The sequence below is a fragment of the Microtus pennsylvanicus genome, chromosome 1 (assembly GCF_037038515.1).
Source record: "Microtus pennsylvanicus isolate mMicPen1 chromosome 1, mMicPen1.hap1, whole genome shotgun sequence".
Taxonomy (NCBI): domain Eukaryota; kingdom Metazoa; phylum Chordata; class Mammalia; order Rodentia; family Cricetidae; genus Microtus; species Microtus pennsylvanicus.
Genome location: NC_134579.1, coordinates 65,497,051 through 65,511,720, shown reverse-complemented (window position 1 = coordinate 65,511,720; position 14,670 = coordinate 65,497,051). Strand labels below are relative to the sequence as shown.

Here is a 14,670-nt window from a genome sequence, read left to right as displayed (position 1 = left end):
CCAGCTGCAGCACTCAGGAGAGTGGCCCCTATACCATGCCGGGACAAGATGGTAGAGCTGACCCTGAAGGTGTAGGTGTGGGAGAACCAATCCTGAGGGCATAAAAGCAGGAAAACTGGCCCCTCCCCTTGCTCATCACTGCAAGATGAACTAGACAGGGCAATGCAGGAACAATGGCCCTGGTGTTGAGGACGAGTGAGAGCTGGCAGGCTGACCAACCCTGCAACTACCCAGGCCCAGAACCAGGGTTATGAGCTGGTCCACCCCAACATCCACCCCATCTGTGATCTGCTGGAGCATGTGAAGGGACTGGTCCTGCAAACCCATAGCTGCAGGAATGCCACGACACAGGGTAACAACAGGATGACCAAGAAGAGTTCCAGTGAAGATCCAGTATCGACAGTGTAGAAGAAACCAGAGGCCTCAAACCTGACCAAGGACTCTTTACAATGAACACTTGCAAGTAAAGATATATGAATAAAGTTTACTGTGTGATTCACTGGTCACACCACAGCTTCCATTTCCATGACAAGATTGATTTTTCCTTTTCCTTTTTTCTTCCTTTTCTCTTCGGTTTTATATTATTTGGGGGTAGGAGGTTTCAAGGGCAGAGGGCAGATATGACAGGAGGGGAAATGAATAGGATGGAGATGCATGATGTGAAATCCACAAAGAACAAATAAAAGGAAAGTTTAAAGTGTATGTTCCTAGCTTGTCATAACAAGGCCAGAATTGCCAGACAATTGAAGCATGTTGAAAGCTTAAGTTAAGATTTTTGTCACTGTATCAAATTATTGTAAAATATGTTATATAACCAATGCTTGGGCATAATGAAAAGGTAACATTATTGCTCAACAGTATTTGTCTTAGGAATGCAGTGATTTGAAAGCCGGTGTGGTTCTCAGTGTTAACATTCAGGGGCAAGAATGAAAAGGTTTGTATGAGAGGCAGGGAAAAAGAGAGATAGATGTACATAGTTCCATACAAGTAATTTGTTTAAGGACAGATAGAGAGTAACTATTTTTGTTTGGTTGGTTGGTGGGTTGTTTTTTGAGACAGGGTTGCTCTGTGTAACCCTAGCTGACCTGGAACTTGTTCTGTAGACCAGACTGGTCTCAAACTCATAGAGATCTACATATCTCCTGAGTGATTTTAACTATTAGTAAGTGAATCCATTAAAGTTGTAGGATGGTAGGTAAATATAGATAACACATATGGACTTATATATATACATATATTCATATAAATTTAAAAATTAATCAAGTACAAATAATATCAAGAAAAATTGGATTGCATTGTACTAAATCTGAGAAAGATGTGCTAAGCCTTTGAACTGAGAACTCCATATTACTGCTGAGAAAGTAAGATCTAAATAAATGGGAAGGTGCAAGAATTTTGGAAAATGGTACTACATTCACACTTAAAGGCTCACCAAGTGCTTTTCTGGTCACTGGTTACATGATTCTAAATCTTCCAGGGAAATACCAAGAACCTAGGGTAGCCAAGAAATAAATTCAGAACAAAACGGAAGCATGTAGGACTGGCAGCAGCAGAATTGGAAACTGCCTACATAGCCGGGTAATTAGGAACACTCAGTTTTCCTAAAATGCATGATACGGAAAAAAAAGGACGATGAATGACAGAACAGAGCGAAGAAAGGACCTAAAACACCATCACTGTCTTTCCAAAGAAGCAACCACTGCAGTCAGGGGCTTCGGGTACTTGTCTGGGCAGGACGGAGCTAAGGGAAGGATGCTCAGGAAAATGAGATTCCCTTTTATCTAAGTGTCGTACACAAAAATCCACTTGCATTTAAATGTGAAAACAAATCACTTTAAAGATGACTTGAGAAAACTTTAGGTAGACTAGTAATTCTTAAAACAAGAAAAACATATTTGATTTCATTGATGCTAAAGGCAGCTGTTTTTCAAAGGGTCTCTGGAGAAGATAGATTAGCCACTTAGGAGGCTTGATTGTTTATTTCCTATATAGTAAAGGGAATGTGTATTTGGAATCCACAAAATAGCTACAAATCAATCAAAAAGAAATAAAACTGGAACAAAAGAAATAAAACTGAAAAATGGGGGAAAGACTTGAATAGACAACTTCAGGAAGCCAGAAAATGATGTACAACCTTCAAGAGGAAGCTTGGGACTTTGTTAAAGAATTGGGAACGAAAGCCACAATGATGTGTCACAGGCTAGTACAGCCGAGACCAGACCGAAAAGAAACAAGCCAGAGGTCTTACACACCATGTTGGAGGACTTTGGAGTTACACTGATGCCACAATAGAAGACAGATCAGCTGAAATTAGAAGTATTGAGTACTTCAGGTGGCAAAGACTGGGTAAAATTAGTAAAGTCAGTAGAAGTGTGAATTGGTGTAAACATGTTTAAAAGCTGTGTTGCTACAGACATGAGTACTCAACTCTTGGCATTTTATACAAGAAAGATGAATATCTGTTCATCTTTACAAATCTTGAGCTGAGCGGTGGTAGTGCACACTTTCAATCCCAGCACTCAGGGAGACAGAGGCAGGTGGATCTCTGTGAGTTCAAGGCCAGCCTGGTCTACAGACTGAGCTCCAGGCCAGTCAGGGGTACACAGGGAGACTATGTCTCAAAAAAAAGACAAAAAAAAGTAAAAAGAAAGAAAGGAAGGAAAGAAGGAGAGAGAGAGAGAGAGAGAGAGAGAGAGAGAGAGAGAGAGAGAGAGAAAGAAAGAGAGAGAAACAGAGTGAGAGAGACAGGAAGGGAGGGAGAGAGAGAAAGAAAGATTCTTAAATAAAAGTACTCAGACCAGCTGTATTTATGAAAGCCAAGGAAGGTCTAGCAATAGAAGAAGCATAGTAAATTTTGTGCTGTCATCCAATGGTATACCACAAAGCAGTTTTTAAAAGTAACGTCTAATACTTATACCAATGTGGATATATTCCAGAGAACACGGTGAGTAAATCAAGTCCTAAAAAAGCAGTATATGACTCCAGTACAAGTCAAGATTGAACAGGAGTGATTGACAGCAGCTGCTGAGCTGTATGCTTGAGTGCCATGCTTCATTGGCATCACTGTGTTTATCCCTGCCAATAAAATGTGTAAGAGAAAGAGAAGTAGGGTGGGTTTGCTTACAAGACACTATGTCCCAAGCAAATGAAAGGAACTTTAATGGTTTTAATGGGAATATGTGAGAAAGGGGGAAAAAGGATCTCAAATCTAAAGCTCCAATAAATGAAAAGCCTGGACTTGGTGGTGCATACCTTAGTGGCTCTGCTTCCTATCCCTTAGTGAGTTTTTAGGATATTTTGGACTATATAGCAAGTCCCATGTCAACTGGGCTATATGCTGAAGCCCTGTCTCCAAAATAACAAATAAATAATATTTCTATTTGAAGTAGGAAGTTTGCTGACATAATCTTAGGCAGGAACTGGCATCTATGAAAGTAGAGGTAAAATCATATCCCTACTAAAGAACTGCCAAGATAGGTAAAGATGCAATGATGGTTTGAATGAAAATGGCCCCATAGGCCATGGGAGGTGTTGCCTTGTTGGAGTAGGTGTGGCCTTACTGAAGTAGGTGTGGCTTTGTTGGAAAAGTGTGTCATTGGGGGTGGGCTTTGAGGTTTCAGATGCTCAAGCCAGACCCAGTGTCTCTCTCTTCCTGCTGCCTGCCACGATGTAGAACTCTCAGATGCCTCTCCAGCACCATATCTACCTGTGTGCTGTCATGCCTCCTGCCGTGATGACGAAGAACTGAACTCCTGAGCTGTAAGCCAGCCCCAATTAAGTGTTTTCCTTTGTAAGAGTTGTTGTGGTCATGGTGTGCATTCACAGCAACAGAAACCCTCACTAAGACAGATACTTGTAAGACTTATTTCTGAAGCTGGGAATATCTTATTACCAAAATGCCCACCTGACTACTTGGGAGTCTGAGGCAAATTTCTAGTTCAAAGCCTGCCTGGGGTACAAAATGAATTCAAGGTTAAACTGGGAAATTCAGTGAAGCCTTGTCTCAAAATAAAAGTCACAAAAGGTCCAGAGATATAGCTCAATGGCAGAAAGCTTGTCCAACATAAAGAAAGTCCTGAACTCAGTCTTTAGTATGAGGATGGGAAGAAAACTGGAGGAGGCAGAAAGAGAGGAAATGCAGGGAGAATGGAAAGGAAGAAAGGAGCTTATAAATATCTAAGTAATATTCTGAAGTAGGTGTTTTCCTGAGCAAAGAGGAAGAGAAGCGATATTTTTGCTTCCTTGACAAATGAGCCTCCTAGACCTTGGTGAGAGTCCGTTGTAAACCGCTTCTCAGCTTTCCCCAGGGCATGAGGTCCCAAGTGGGATTTGAGGTCTTTCTGAAAGCATTGCTGCTTTACCTGGCATTCCTTTGTTTCCTTTGTTCTAATGCTCCCCTTGGCTAACCAGTACTTCCTGATGACAGCTTATCATAATACATTTCCTTTATGCTAATTAATCTCAAGTATAATTTAATTTTGATGACTCTTTCTCCAAACAGGGTCACTCGATTTTTTTTCCTAACGATTTGTATCATACAACACCAGTCACGTCCACTAAGAGATGGAGTTTAGAAATAACCAGAGATCATTTAAATGAAGATATAGGGAAGGGGATGGGAAAATAAAGTTGTTCTTTCCACACAGTTCCTTGCAGACACTGAGTCTTGCCGCCTGTTACCCATGTGATTTCGGGCTTTGATTTCCTGAAGTCTGTCCCATCTCTCTATTCTGGATAACACTAGTAACACAGCCCTGGGGGAGTGGTCATGACAAAGGGAGGGATGTAAGAGAGGTAAAGGAGACTCCTTGAGAACAGTGGTTTGTAAGAGCTTCAGGCAAAGGAGAGGTGGCTCAATTTCTGGTTGCTGCACGCCAATTAGGGCTGGCAATGGGATCAATCTACCTTTCAGGAGGCCAGAAACCAGACTTGCCACCACGTAGTGGCAAGATGTCGGGTGACTCAGTTTGAGAGCTTTTCTCTCTAAACACCGCCATTCTTTGCTTTCTTGATTCTGACTAGAGTTCTGAATTTCAGACACCAGGAGGTAGCCCTCAGCTCTGACTGTTTTCTCTAAATCCAGGACACAGAACCTGGGATCGCGAGCGACAACGAAGTACACGCATGCTGTTTCTACAGAGGCTGTTGCATATAATGTCATAGTTCATAGCCAAGCCTCTATGCAGGTCTGACAAGATAGCCCTGGTTCTTTATGTCACATCCCAGTGCCTTCTAGAAGCTCTTTCCTTCTATTCCTTTCTCTACCACTTGCCAACTATGTCTTAAATTGGCTGAAACTTGGACTTCTCACGTAAAAAATGGAGCCACTTATAGAACACAACAGAAACAGTTTGGTCTCAGTTAAAGGCTGAGCATGTGTCACGAGACAATCAAATTCAAATCAACTCCATTACTTAGGCAGCTGTACGACTTCGGAAACCCATGGCACATGTCCTGGTGCCTCCCTTTCCTCCTTCGTAAATGGGAATAATCAATAACCATCTTCTGCAGGTGCACTGAGATAGTAATAAGACAACCCAGAAAGCATGCGCCCTGGTCCCTGCGGCGTTTTGAGCACTCAGTATGTGTTGAGTTAATATCGTCACGGCTGCTACACACTTCAACAATATTTCCGCAGATTAGCGGCTAGTTCCTCTGAACTCACTATAGAATAATTTGGCCACAGGCAACATGCAGAACAAAATGTTATTTCTAAAGGTGATTGATCCACTGGCTTAAGTAGATCTTTTACTTTCCCCAAAGAGAACAAGTTGTCAAAGTGAAAGTCAAAGACAGGCCCCGAATAACACTGCTTGCCTTTATGGTCTATGAAACTGGAGGAAAGGGCTTGAGGGAAGACCAAATTAATTCAAAGATTAGCTGAATGTAGTAACTACATACTAAATCATGAACTCACCCACATACAGGGTAGGGGATAGAAATACAGCTTGTGTAAGGAGAAAGCAACGTAATAGAGCATCCTGCCTCTGAGGCTTACGCAGTGCGATCCCGTATATCTTCTGTTACTTAACTGAGCCCCACTTTCCACAGGCATAAAATAGACATCTGATGAGGTACAGGCTTGGAAAAAGCACTTCTCACAGTCCTTCTTTGTTCTCACACAGGTAGCTCCTACTCTTGCCAACAGAGGAGGATCCGCCATGGGTGAGATTCCCGAGGGAAGGAATATTCGAGTGTCGGGACATTCCTGCTGCTGAATTTTTCACTGTGTCTGGAATAGCAACTGACTAGTTTCCACGGCTCCTTTATTCTTGTCTTCTGTTCATGGCTATGGCCATCTGAAATTCTCGGTTGGATATGCACAGCTGTCGGCACAGCAGTACATGGACGAAGTGCTCAGGAACAAAGGCTTTATTTTACAGTTTACAGCACATTCCCTCTGCCTTACAGTGTCATGGTACAGAGTTAGTTACTCATCCAAGACATAGCAAAAACCTTCTCCCTACTGCAGTTGCCTTCTGGAAAGAGCAGTGACAGTTGAGTTTGCTTTTGCTTCTGTTTGTGTTTTGCTTGTGGTTTTCTTTACTATGACGTGTCTGGCTATTTTATGGGCGAGAATGTTCTGACTGCCTTAGAACATTTCTCTGTGCAAACATCCTGCTTTCGTCTCTTTAATCAAGGCTGAGGAGATCAGTTTCCTTCTGGGAGGGCAGAATTCATAAGATGCTATCTTTTCCTTTTAAGCACCAAGCCCAGCACCACCTTTCTGTTTATTAACAATTCCCCATGTGTCTCGTCTCTTTGGACACACCACATCACATTCCCTTAAATTTTCATGGAGAGAGATTCCTAAAACTCTACTCTCTTCTCTACCCATGCCAGGACATCAAATTTCTCTTCAATGTCAAGGTAATATTATGCACATTAAGTGGATCACGTTGGTGTGATCTTCATTCACAAGCCTTTTATCTCAATTTGGCTACATGTGGTAATTTATACTATCTCCGAATACCAGCCTAGGCATATCTTTGCACATTATATCTTGCATTCCTTCAAGGGACAGCACTTTTTGTAGGAAGAGGAAGTCTTTGTTTTATTTAGATTTGTATGTTTACTTATTTTTTTTTTTTTGGTTTTTCGAGACAGGGTTTCTCTGTGGCTTTGGAGCCTGTCCTGGAACTAGCTCTGTAGACCAGGCTGGTCTCGAACTCACAGAGATCCGCCTGCTTCTGCCTCCCGAGTGCTGGGATTAAAGGCGTGTGCCACCATCGCCCGGCGTTTACTTATTTTTAAAGATCTGAGACAGAGATTTTCCCTCTCTGTTACTACGTGGACAAGACACTGGCTCAGAACTTTGAGTGACCCTCATGGTTCCTCTTTTCTGCAATTATAAGTTGAGCCACCATACCTAGAAGAGAAGGTCTTGAATCACATCTGCTTTTGCAAGTATTTCTTGATTATTTACTTTTCTGTCATTTAATTTTCATAATAGTGAAATTGGCTTTGTTGGTTACTTAAAATAAATATGATATATATTTATAAATTATTCTATTTTTAGAACAACAAACTAAATTTTGGTGATGTGAAACAATTGTTAAATTGTTCAGCCTACTACACTCTGCCTTGTGTTTTGTTTAAGAGTCAGAGAGACCCTTCGGTCAATAGCAATGCCAGTCAAAACCCAGCTCTTAAAAAATATACTGTCACTATGTTATGGGCATCAGCATAGCCAACTAATTCTACCATGCAGTTATGAGCTTTTCATGCAAGTGAGGGGACAACCAGGGACACTTGTTGGTGAAACAAATGAGTGTAGACTGTAGGATAGCAACATGCTGACAGACTAGCAGGGACAGTTTCTAGAACCAATGTTTGCTCTGCCTTCAGGCCAGGGAACAAAATGAGATGCTCTCTGACAGGCCATGTGGGAAATAAAAGCATCACTGTTCAAAGGAGGAGGCTCAGAAAGTTTCTGGATCCAATTCCTTGCTATGAAAAAGACAATGATTCTATGTTTGGCAAGTGGGAGTTCACTGTGTGCTTCAGAGGGTTTCAGTCCTTCACAGGCCGTGTATACCCTCATAGGCCAACTAGCTTTCTAGTGCCACTTACTGACCTTAGCTGCTTGAAACAACAGAAAGTATAGAACGATGTATTCTTAAATCTTTTTCTGAAAGTGTATGTCACCATGAAAACCCAGGCGAAAAACTCTCAGCTCCTTCTCCAGCACCATGTCTGCCTGCATGCCAGCCACCATAATGATAATGGACTAAAGCTCTGAACGACAAGTCAGCCTCAATTGAATGTTTTCCTTTGTAAGAGTTGCTGTGGTCATGGTGTCCACTCTCAGCAATAGAAACCCCAGCTAAGACAAACACTGAAGAAAACTTCCCGGAAGTTTTCTCTTTAAGCATGGACTCAGCAGAACCAGTTTTATTTTTACTGTTCTGTCAAACAAACTGCTCCGAAGATCTCCCGGAACTAATTGTTTATGGCTATATAAACTGGTAAAATTCACTCTTAATAAAAACCAAACACTTCCCCTGCTGTTTCACACACAGCTAACCAAGCCTATATCTCTGCCATGCCTCACCATATACATTACTAGAAATTTAAACCCAATGAGGCCTGTTAAGATGTATCTACAGTATCTGTTCCACAATCCAGCCTAAAGGAACTTTTAATCTTCTTTCTATCCCTGATATTATCTCTCCTTCACAGTCATGTATCACATGGAGATGGATAAGCTTATTTTCATTCAAGTTGTTCAAGATATTAACTGGTACCACTAGGAAGCCAGTAGAACTACCTTTCATATTTGAATATGCACTTTTCAATGTTGATCTTTTGGATGTCTTTTGAGAGAATGGGGGGGGTGTCCTTTAATGGGTGTAAGAAATGTACAACATAGTGCAATGAACTGTAGACTCGCGTCTGATTTTTCATAGAAACTAATCTTCATACATTTGTCTCTATGACGGTGGCACTCAGGCATTTCCCATTTCCCAAGCTTTCATCCGAGAAAGGGGAAATAGATTTAACACAGCCTGTCTGCCTGCATCTTCCCATTTGCCTCTCCTAAACATAATGTAAATGAACCCCGTTCTTGTCACAGCATTTTCCATGTTCTGGACTTGACCCTCACAAAACTTACCTGGTAAAAGGGCAAGTGGTTCTGGTTTCAGACAACCAGCCAAGTCTAGAAAGATTTCCACACCATTTAATTAACAGCAGCCCGGATCCCCTGCCTTAGAGAAGTTCCTGTCTGTGGGACAATCATTACCATCATGCGAAATGTTATCCTTATTATTCTCTGCCCTCCACGCCAAACAGTCACTTTCCTTTTTTGAGTGGTTCCCATTTGTGATCTTGACAGCCAAGCAGTCAGTATCAGCACGAAAGGAGAGCACGGGGCACCATTTGTGAGTGAAAGTGATACTGGCGACCCTCATGTGGCCTAAGTGAACACCATGCTCAGAAGCACAGTGAGTTCTCATAAACAGAGGATGCTGAAGGAGAGGCCAATGTGCACACAGTGTGCCTCCGGACCTGTCTGTATCACAGGAGATGGAGCAACCTGGGGATGATTTTCTCAACGATGGCAGTGAGTCCGGCTGTGATGTGAGCACAGAAGCAGCCAGCAGCGCCTTCATTCCTGACATCCAGTCCCTAAAAGCTGCTGAAACCACAGTCCAGTACCTGACCTGAGGGGGTTTGTGACTGAGATGATACACTTCAGGTTTCAGAAGATGACAGAGTCCCCTGGATTGTACCCCAGGATAGGAAACTTGTTGAAGACCTCACTTTCAAGTCAGTAGAGAAACAGAAGGGTGAGTGGTGTGTGACCCAGCGCTGGGCCTTTGCTGGTAACTGGACTAAAATGATAGATGAAACCTCTTTCCTGCTGGTCTTGCCCATATCTAAAATCTACCCAAGATAACTGTTGTCTCAACTTAAGCCCATATTACAAATAAGAAACCTGGGCTCCCTGGTTTACTGTATTTTCTCTCACTGACAACAATCCGATGGGAGCAGTGGGGTATGAGTTGGTTTAGCAAAGGTATGTGGAAGACTTGTACTATTTTTGGATTGTGAGTGTCTGCCAAAAGTGATGTTTTCTGTCTTTTATACATTGTTTTCCTTTCCTATAGCTGCTATACATAAGCATTAAGTTTATGTCACTTTTACAAAAAAAATTATAAACTATTTTAAATTCATTGTTCAACTTTAACAACCAAGTGAAAAAAAAATCAGAGATGAACAACTTTATCTTGTTTGGGGTTTTTTGTAAGGTTTACAGGCAAGAATTTTAATAACACTTTTGCTTTTATATCTTAATTCTTCAGATACACTTAACAAATGTATCCACCTTTGTGGACAGATATTAAATAAATTTTCTGATAAATAAAAAGTAAAACAATACATGTCATTCACTGAGACCATCCTTGCTTTTCTTATTGAGGTTCAATAGAAGAAAACTCAGGAATCTATGCGCACATTCACACACGTGGTACAAACACATGTACACATGTATGCACACATGCGTGCACAAATGTACATACACACATGCACATGAAGGATCCCATGTGTCCCTATGTGTGGGAACAGAAACACAATGATGTCTTCATCAAGGTTCAGAAAGAACTGCACTGTGTTCCAGACTCTGGGATTCGCTGTTGCCCGCCTTCCTGCCTTTTTCACCTAGAATCTCTCAAACCAAAGTGGCATTTGCAAGTGACTCTGGCTAAGTAACTGACCTAACAACCAAAGTTTAAACCCCAGTCATCCTGAGGCCAAGAGCATCCCATTGGGCCTTGTGATACAGTTAGCATGTCTGTGTTATGCAGGCTTTTAGGACTGTCAGTGAAGCTGGGGGTTTTTCCAGAACACTAACAAGAGAGAAGAAAAGTTGGCCTGTGAATAGTGGAGTTGGAAGACGCACCTGGCAGAGGCACAGCTTTAGGACAAAGAAAATAAAGGGGAGAGACCCAATTAGAGCTGGGGTTTGGGAAGGCCAGCAACGGCCTGTAAAGTTAGTGTGTCTATCCTCCCAGCCACTGTGCTGGCAAAATGAGCCTCAGATCACCTGGACCGGTGACAGGACAGTGGTGTTCCGTTGCTCTACTTCGGAGGACTCCGGCCTGAGAGTGGGAGTCGAGAATGACGATGGAGCTCAGCTCTCCAAGCTAATGCGAGGCGGTCTAGTTATGCTGAGCTCAGCAGAATAACCCCAGGCCTCCCTGGAAGAATTCCCAGGCCTTCTCCATCTGCTTAAGATTCTTCCTGGGTATGGACTGAAGCAATTTATTATTTGCTCTAACAGTGTCTACTTTTCACCTCAGATTCTCTCACCCGCTTGCCACAGATCGTCTACTTAAAGTGGTGTGCGGAAGCAGAAGTCACACGGGGCCTGGAGAACCTTCAGGGCTGGGAGAGCAGGCGGGGAGATGCTGTAAGTTTCAGTGTTCTGCAGCCCCCAATGCAAACACTAAGCCAGACCCAGGCTGACGTGGATCTAATGGTTGTTTTTCTTCAGAAATTTCATTTCCACAGCATATGATCTAGCTCTTTGACGGTTTGACTAAAAACTCCAAATGTTTTCGACTTTCCTTCTTTGAACTCTACAGGTTCCACAGCACTGAGCAATGGACTGCGAAACAATGGTTTTCTGGAGCTGAGTCACAGATTCCAGGTCACCTCACCCAGTTACACACAGGTTGGAAGAAAGCTTGCTTCTGTGCTGCCTGCCCTAGAGTAAGGTTTGCTGAGGAGGCTCCATGGCCAACCTCTCTCCCAGAATGCCTTGACGATGTAAGGTTATCAGAACATTGTTATTCCCAATAATAATCCCAGTAGAGGTTTCTAGTGGACAACTCTGTAAGTACTTGATCAACTGTAAAAAAAAAAAAACACAAAGAAAACCCTAGCACCGGCCCATTCCCAGAACTCCCAGCCCTCTCATTGCCCCTGTAAATGGGAGGACTAAAATGCCAAACGCAACACACAGTTAGGAAACAGTGAACGCAACGCGAAGCTATGTGAAAAACATCAGACCATACAGTGGTGAACGGGGAATCAGATCCTAGAGAGGGATGCTATCGCCAAGTCCAGTGAGGTACAGCGATGCCTCTGAGTGGGCTACCTTTGTCATTTCTAATTCCCCAGAAGCTCCAATAAGGAGCGAGAGGAAGCTGATAGAATTAACTTGTGTAATAGATTCTATCCAACTCAATCTACCTGAAATATCGTTTTGACATGTAACCAATACAGAAATTATTGACAGCGTGTTTTAGCTAAATTCTCTGTCTAACATGTCTTTTACACATAGAGGACCTTTCCGTTTGGATCAGGGCCTCTGTCGCACTTGAAAGAAAAACACAATGTAGCCATCTTACTGCACAGCGCAGCTGTAGATGTAATTACTTACTAATAAATAAGTATAATTGATTAATTAGTTACCAATATGATAAATAAGATTAATGAATAAGAACAGTAGAGCTCCAGGTAATGATTTCTGAAGGGCTGAAGAGACCAGGTGGGAACCTGACCCCTTCTGATATATAAGCCATGATTCTGGGTTCATTTCGGCCTCTGTTCAGTCTGCTGTCTCTTTGGTCTGTCATTTTCTCAAGTCTTCCTCTCGTTGCCCCTATCAGGGACACTGCTGGAGTGCGGACAGGCCAGAGTATAAAGAGTCAAGGAACGGGCTGGATTTCCAGTCTAATGACCTTGGATGAGTTACCTAATCTCCTTGGTCTCAGATTTCTTTTCTAAGTAATAGGATTAGCTTCTTCGGTACTGCCTTGTAAGGACTGAGTGAAATCATAAATATGAACTGCCCAGCATCAAACGGACACTATAGAGCTTTCAAATTTTTAGTGGCTATTTTTTTTTTACGATTTATATAAGTTTAGAATGAGGGGCAGAAGGGAAAAAAGCAAGCAGAAAAGAAAGAGGAAAACTGAAGGTGCTGAAGTCTCAGACTCAGCCTCGCTTCTCAGCACTCGGTGCCTCGAGTCTCCCTTGATCTCAGTCACTTGGTGACTTCCGCCAGAGCACCAAGCCCAGGCTGTGCAGACAAACCAAGAGGAAAAGAATAAGAAAAGAAACTTCCTGTTTTCACCAGTTTGTCCAATGCCATAGTGACCCAGGTGGCCAGGGGGAGAAACCTCAGTGAGCACCATGGAGGGGACACACCCCCGTGACTCTAACAAGTGTCTTGGACACTTTGCACAGTCCACTCCTCACAGACTCTGTCATCCAGAGCTACCACTTGCTCGGTGTCTGCAGGTTCCCCACCATGTTACCAGACCCATACCCTGCCGGGGGCTAGAACTAGCACCATGGCCGCCACACTCTCTCCTCTACTGTCCCTGCAAAAACAGCCCTGGCCCACCTGTTGAAAGCATGAGCGGAGGGGCGACTCACCAGCTCGTTCTCCTCTCCCTCATTGAGCAAAGCCTGGTGACCATTCTTGCTCTTCTCCATCTAGAGCAGCGTGTGTGGCTTCGTTCCGACTACTGCGTGGGGGACTGCGGGAGCCACCTGCACCGCTGTGGTTCAGGCGCTGCTTGTCATCGCTGCTCCCAGGTGCTTACAAAACCCGCTGGCACCTTGCCGCTTAGAGCAACAAAGAAGAAAGGGAAGGCTCTCCACAGCCACGGGATTGGTCTGCTAATTTATCTGCTTGATGTGTGTTTTTTCTTCCTAGTGTTTATTTACTGAGCTACATGTGCAGTGCCTCCAGACTGAAGGAACGATGGGGTGTGGGGGGAGCTGTTGTACTAAAAAGTAATTTCACATGCAGCCCCTGAGAGTCCCCACTAAAGAACAGGAATGGCCACCGTGCTAAAAGGACAAGGCAATCCAGTCCCATTTGTCTCCTGAGCGCTGCAGAAGCTCTGGAATTTAGAGAAGCTGTGAACACAGTGAACATGGCCATGGAAACTGGAGGAAGGGGGAGTGGGACCCCTCCTGGAATCAGGGGGAAGAAATGGAGTTTTAATCCCTGCTCTGCTGATGACACTGAATAAATCACTTATAATCTGAGTTTCCGGTTTCTGATATGTAAAATGTCAATGGTAATTATAGGGATGATAGGAGGGTTCGTGATGATGTTTGCGAAAGGGCAAGTGTAGCTTCTGCCTCCTCCAGGGAGAGACAGGCAATCATCTCTGCCGCAATCATAGCACTAATCAGGGAGAGGTGCTTTGGAAAATGAACTATGGAATAGCTTGATTCCACAGTTTACAAAACTGGAAGGGAGGGAGAGAAAGCAAGAGAACTGAGTACTAAGGATATATAGCCTGAATTTTCCACCCCTGAATACTCACTTTTGAATTTGATGTTTTTCTCAAAGGGAGTAAGAAAATGGACCCATTCTTGGGTTAGTTAGTTAACTGGTCAATTTTTAATTAAACACATACACACACACACACACACACACACACAAAGAAAGAGAGAGAGAGAGAGAGAGAGAGAGAGAGACAGAGAGAGAGAGACAGAGAGAGAGACAGAGAGAGAGAGACAGAGACAGACAGAGAAAGACAGAGAGAGAGATTTTTTGCCATTTTCCTTGTGGTTTCTTGCCTCTAGTCCCCTGAAGGGAATCCTTGACCCTTTGCTGTGGGAGAAAGTTGACTAAGGTAGAAAGCATCACCCGTTGCTTGAGTGCACTCATGTGTCCTCCTCAACATTCAGGGCAGATCA

General features: G+C 43.1%; 1 protein-coding gene across 1 annotated transcript in view; it reads right to left on the bottom strand.

Annotated features, from left to right (window-relative positions):
* Nucleotides 1-13,729, bottom strand: part of Atp13a5 (ATPase 13A5) — a 129,127-nt gene extending 115,398 nt beyond the window's left edge. The window contains exon 1 of the mRNA XM_075967586.1: nt 13,390-13,729. Within this exon, the coding sequence (XP_075823701.1) occupies nt 13,390-13,449 (60 nt within the window). The 5' untranslated portion in view covers nt 13,450-13,729. The remainder of the gene's footprint in view (nt 1-13,389) is intronic.
* Nucleotides 13,730-14,670: the final 941 nt, after the last annotated feature.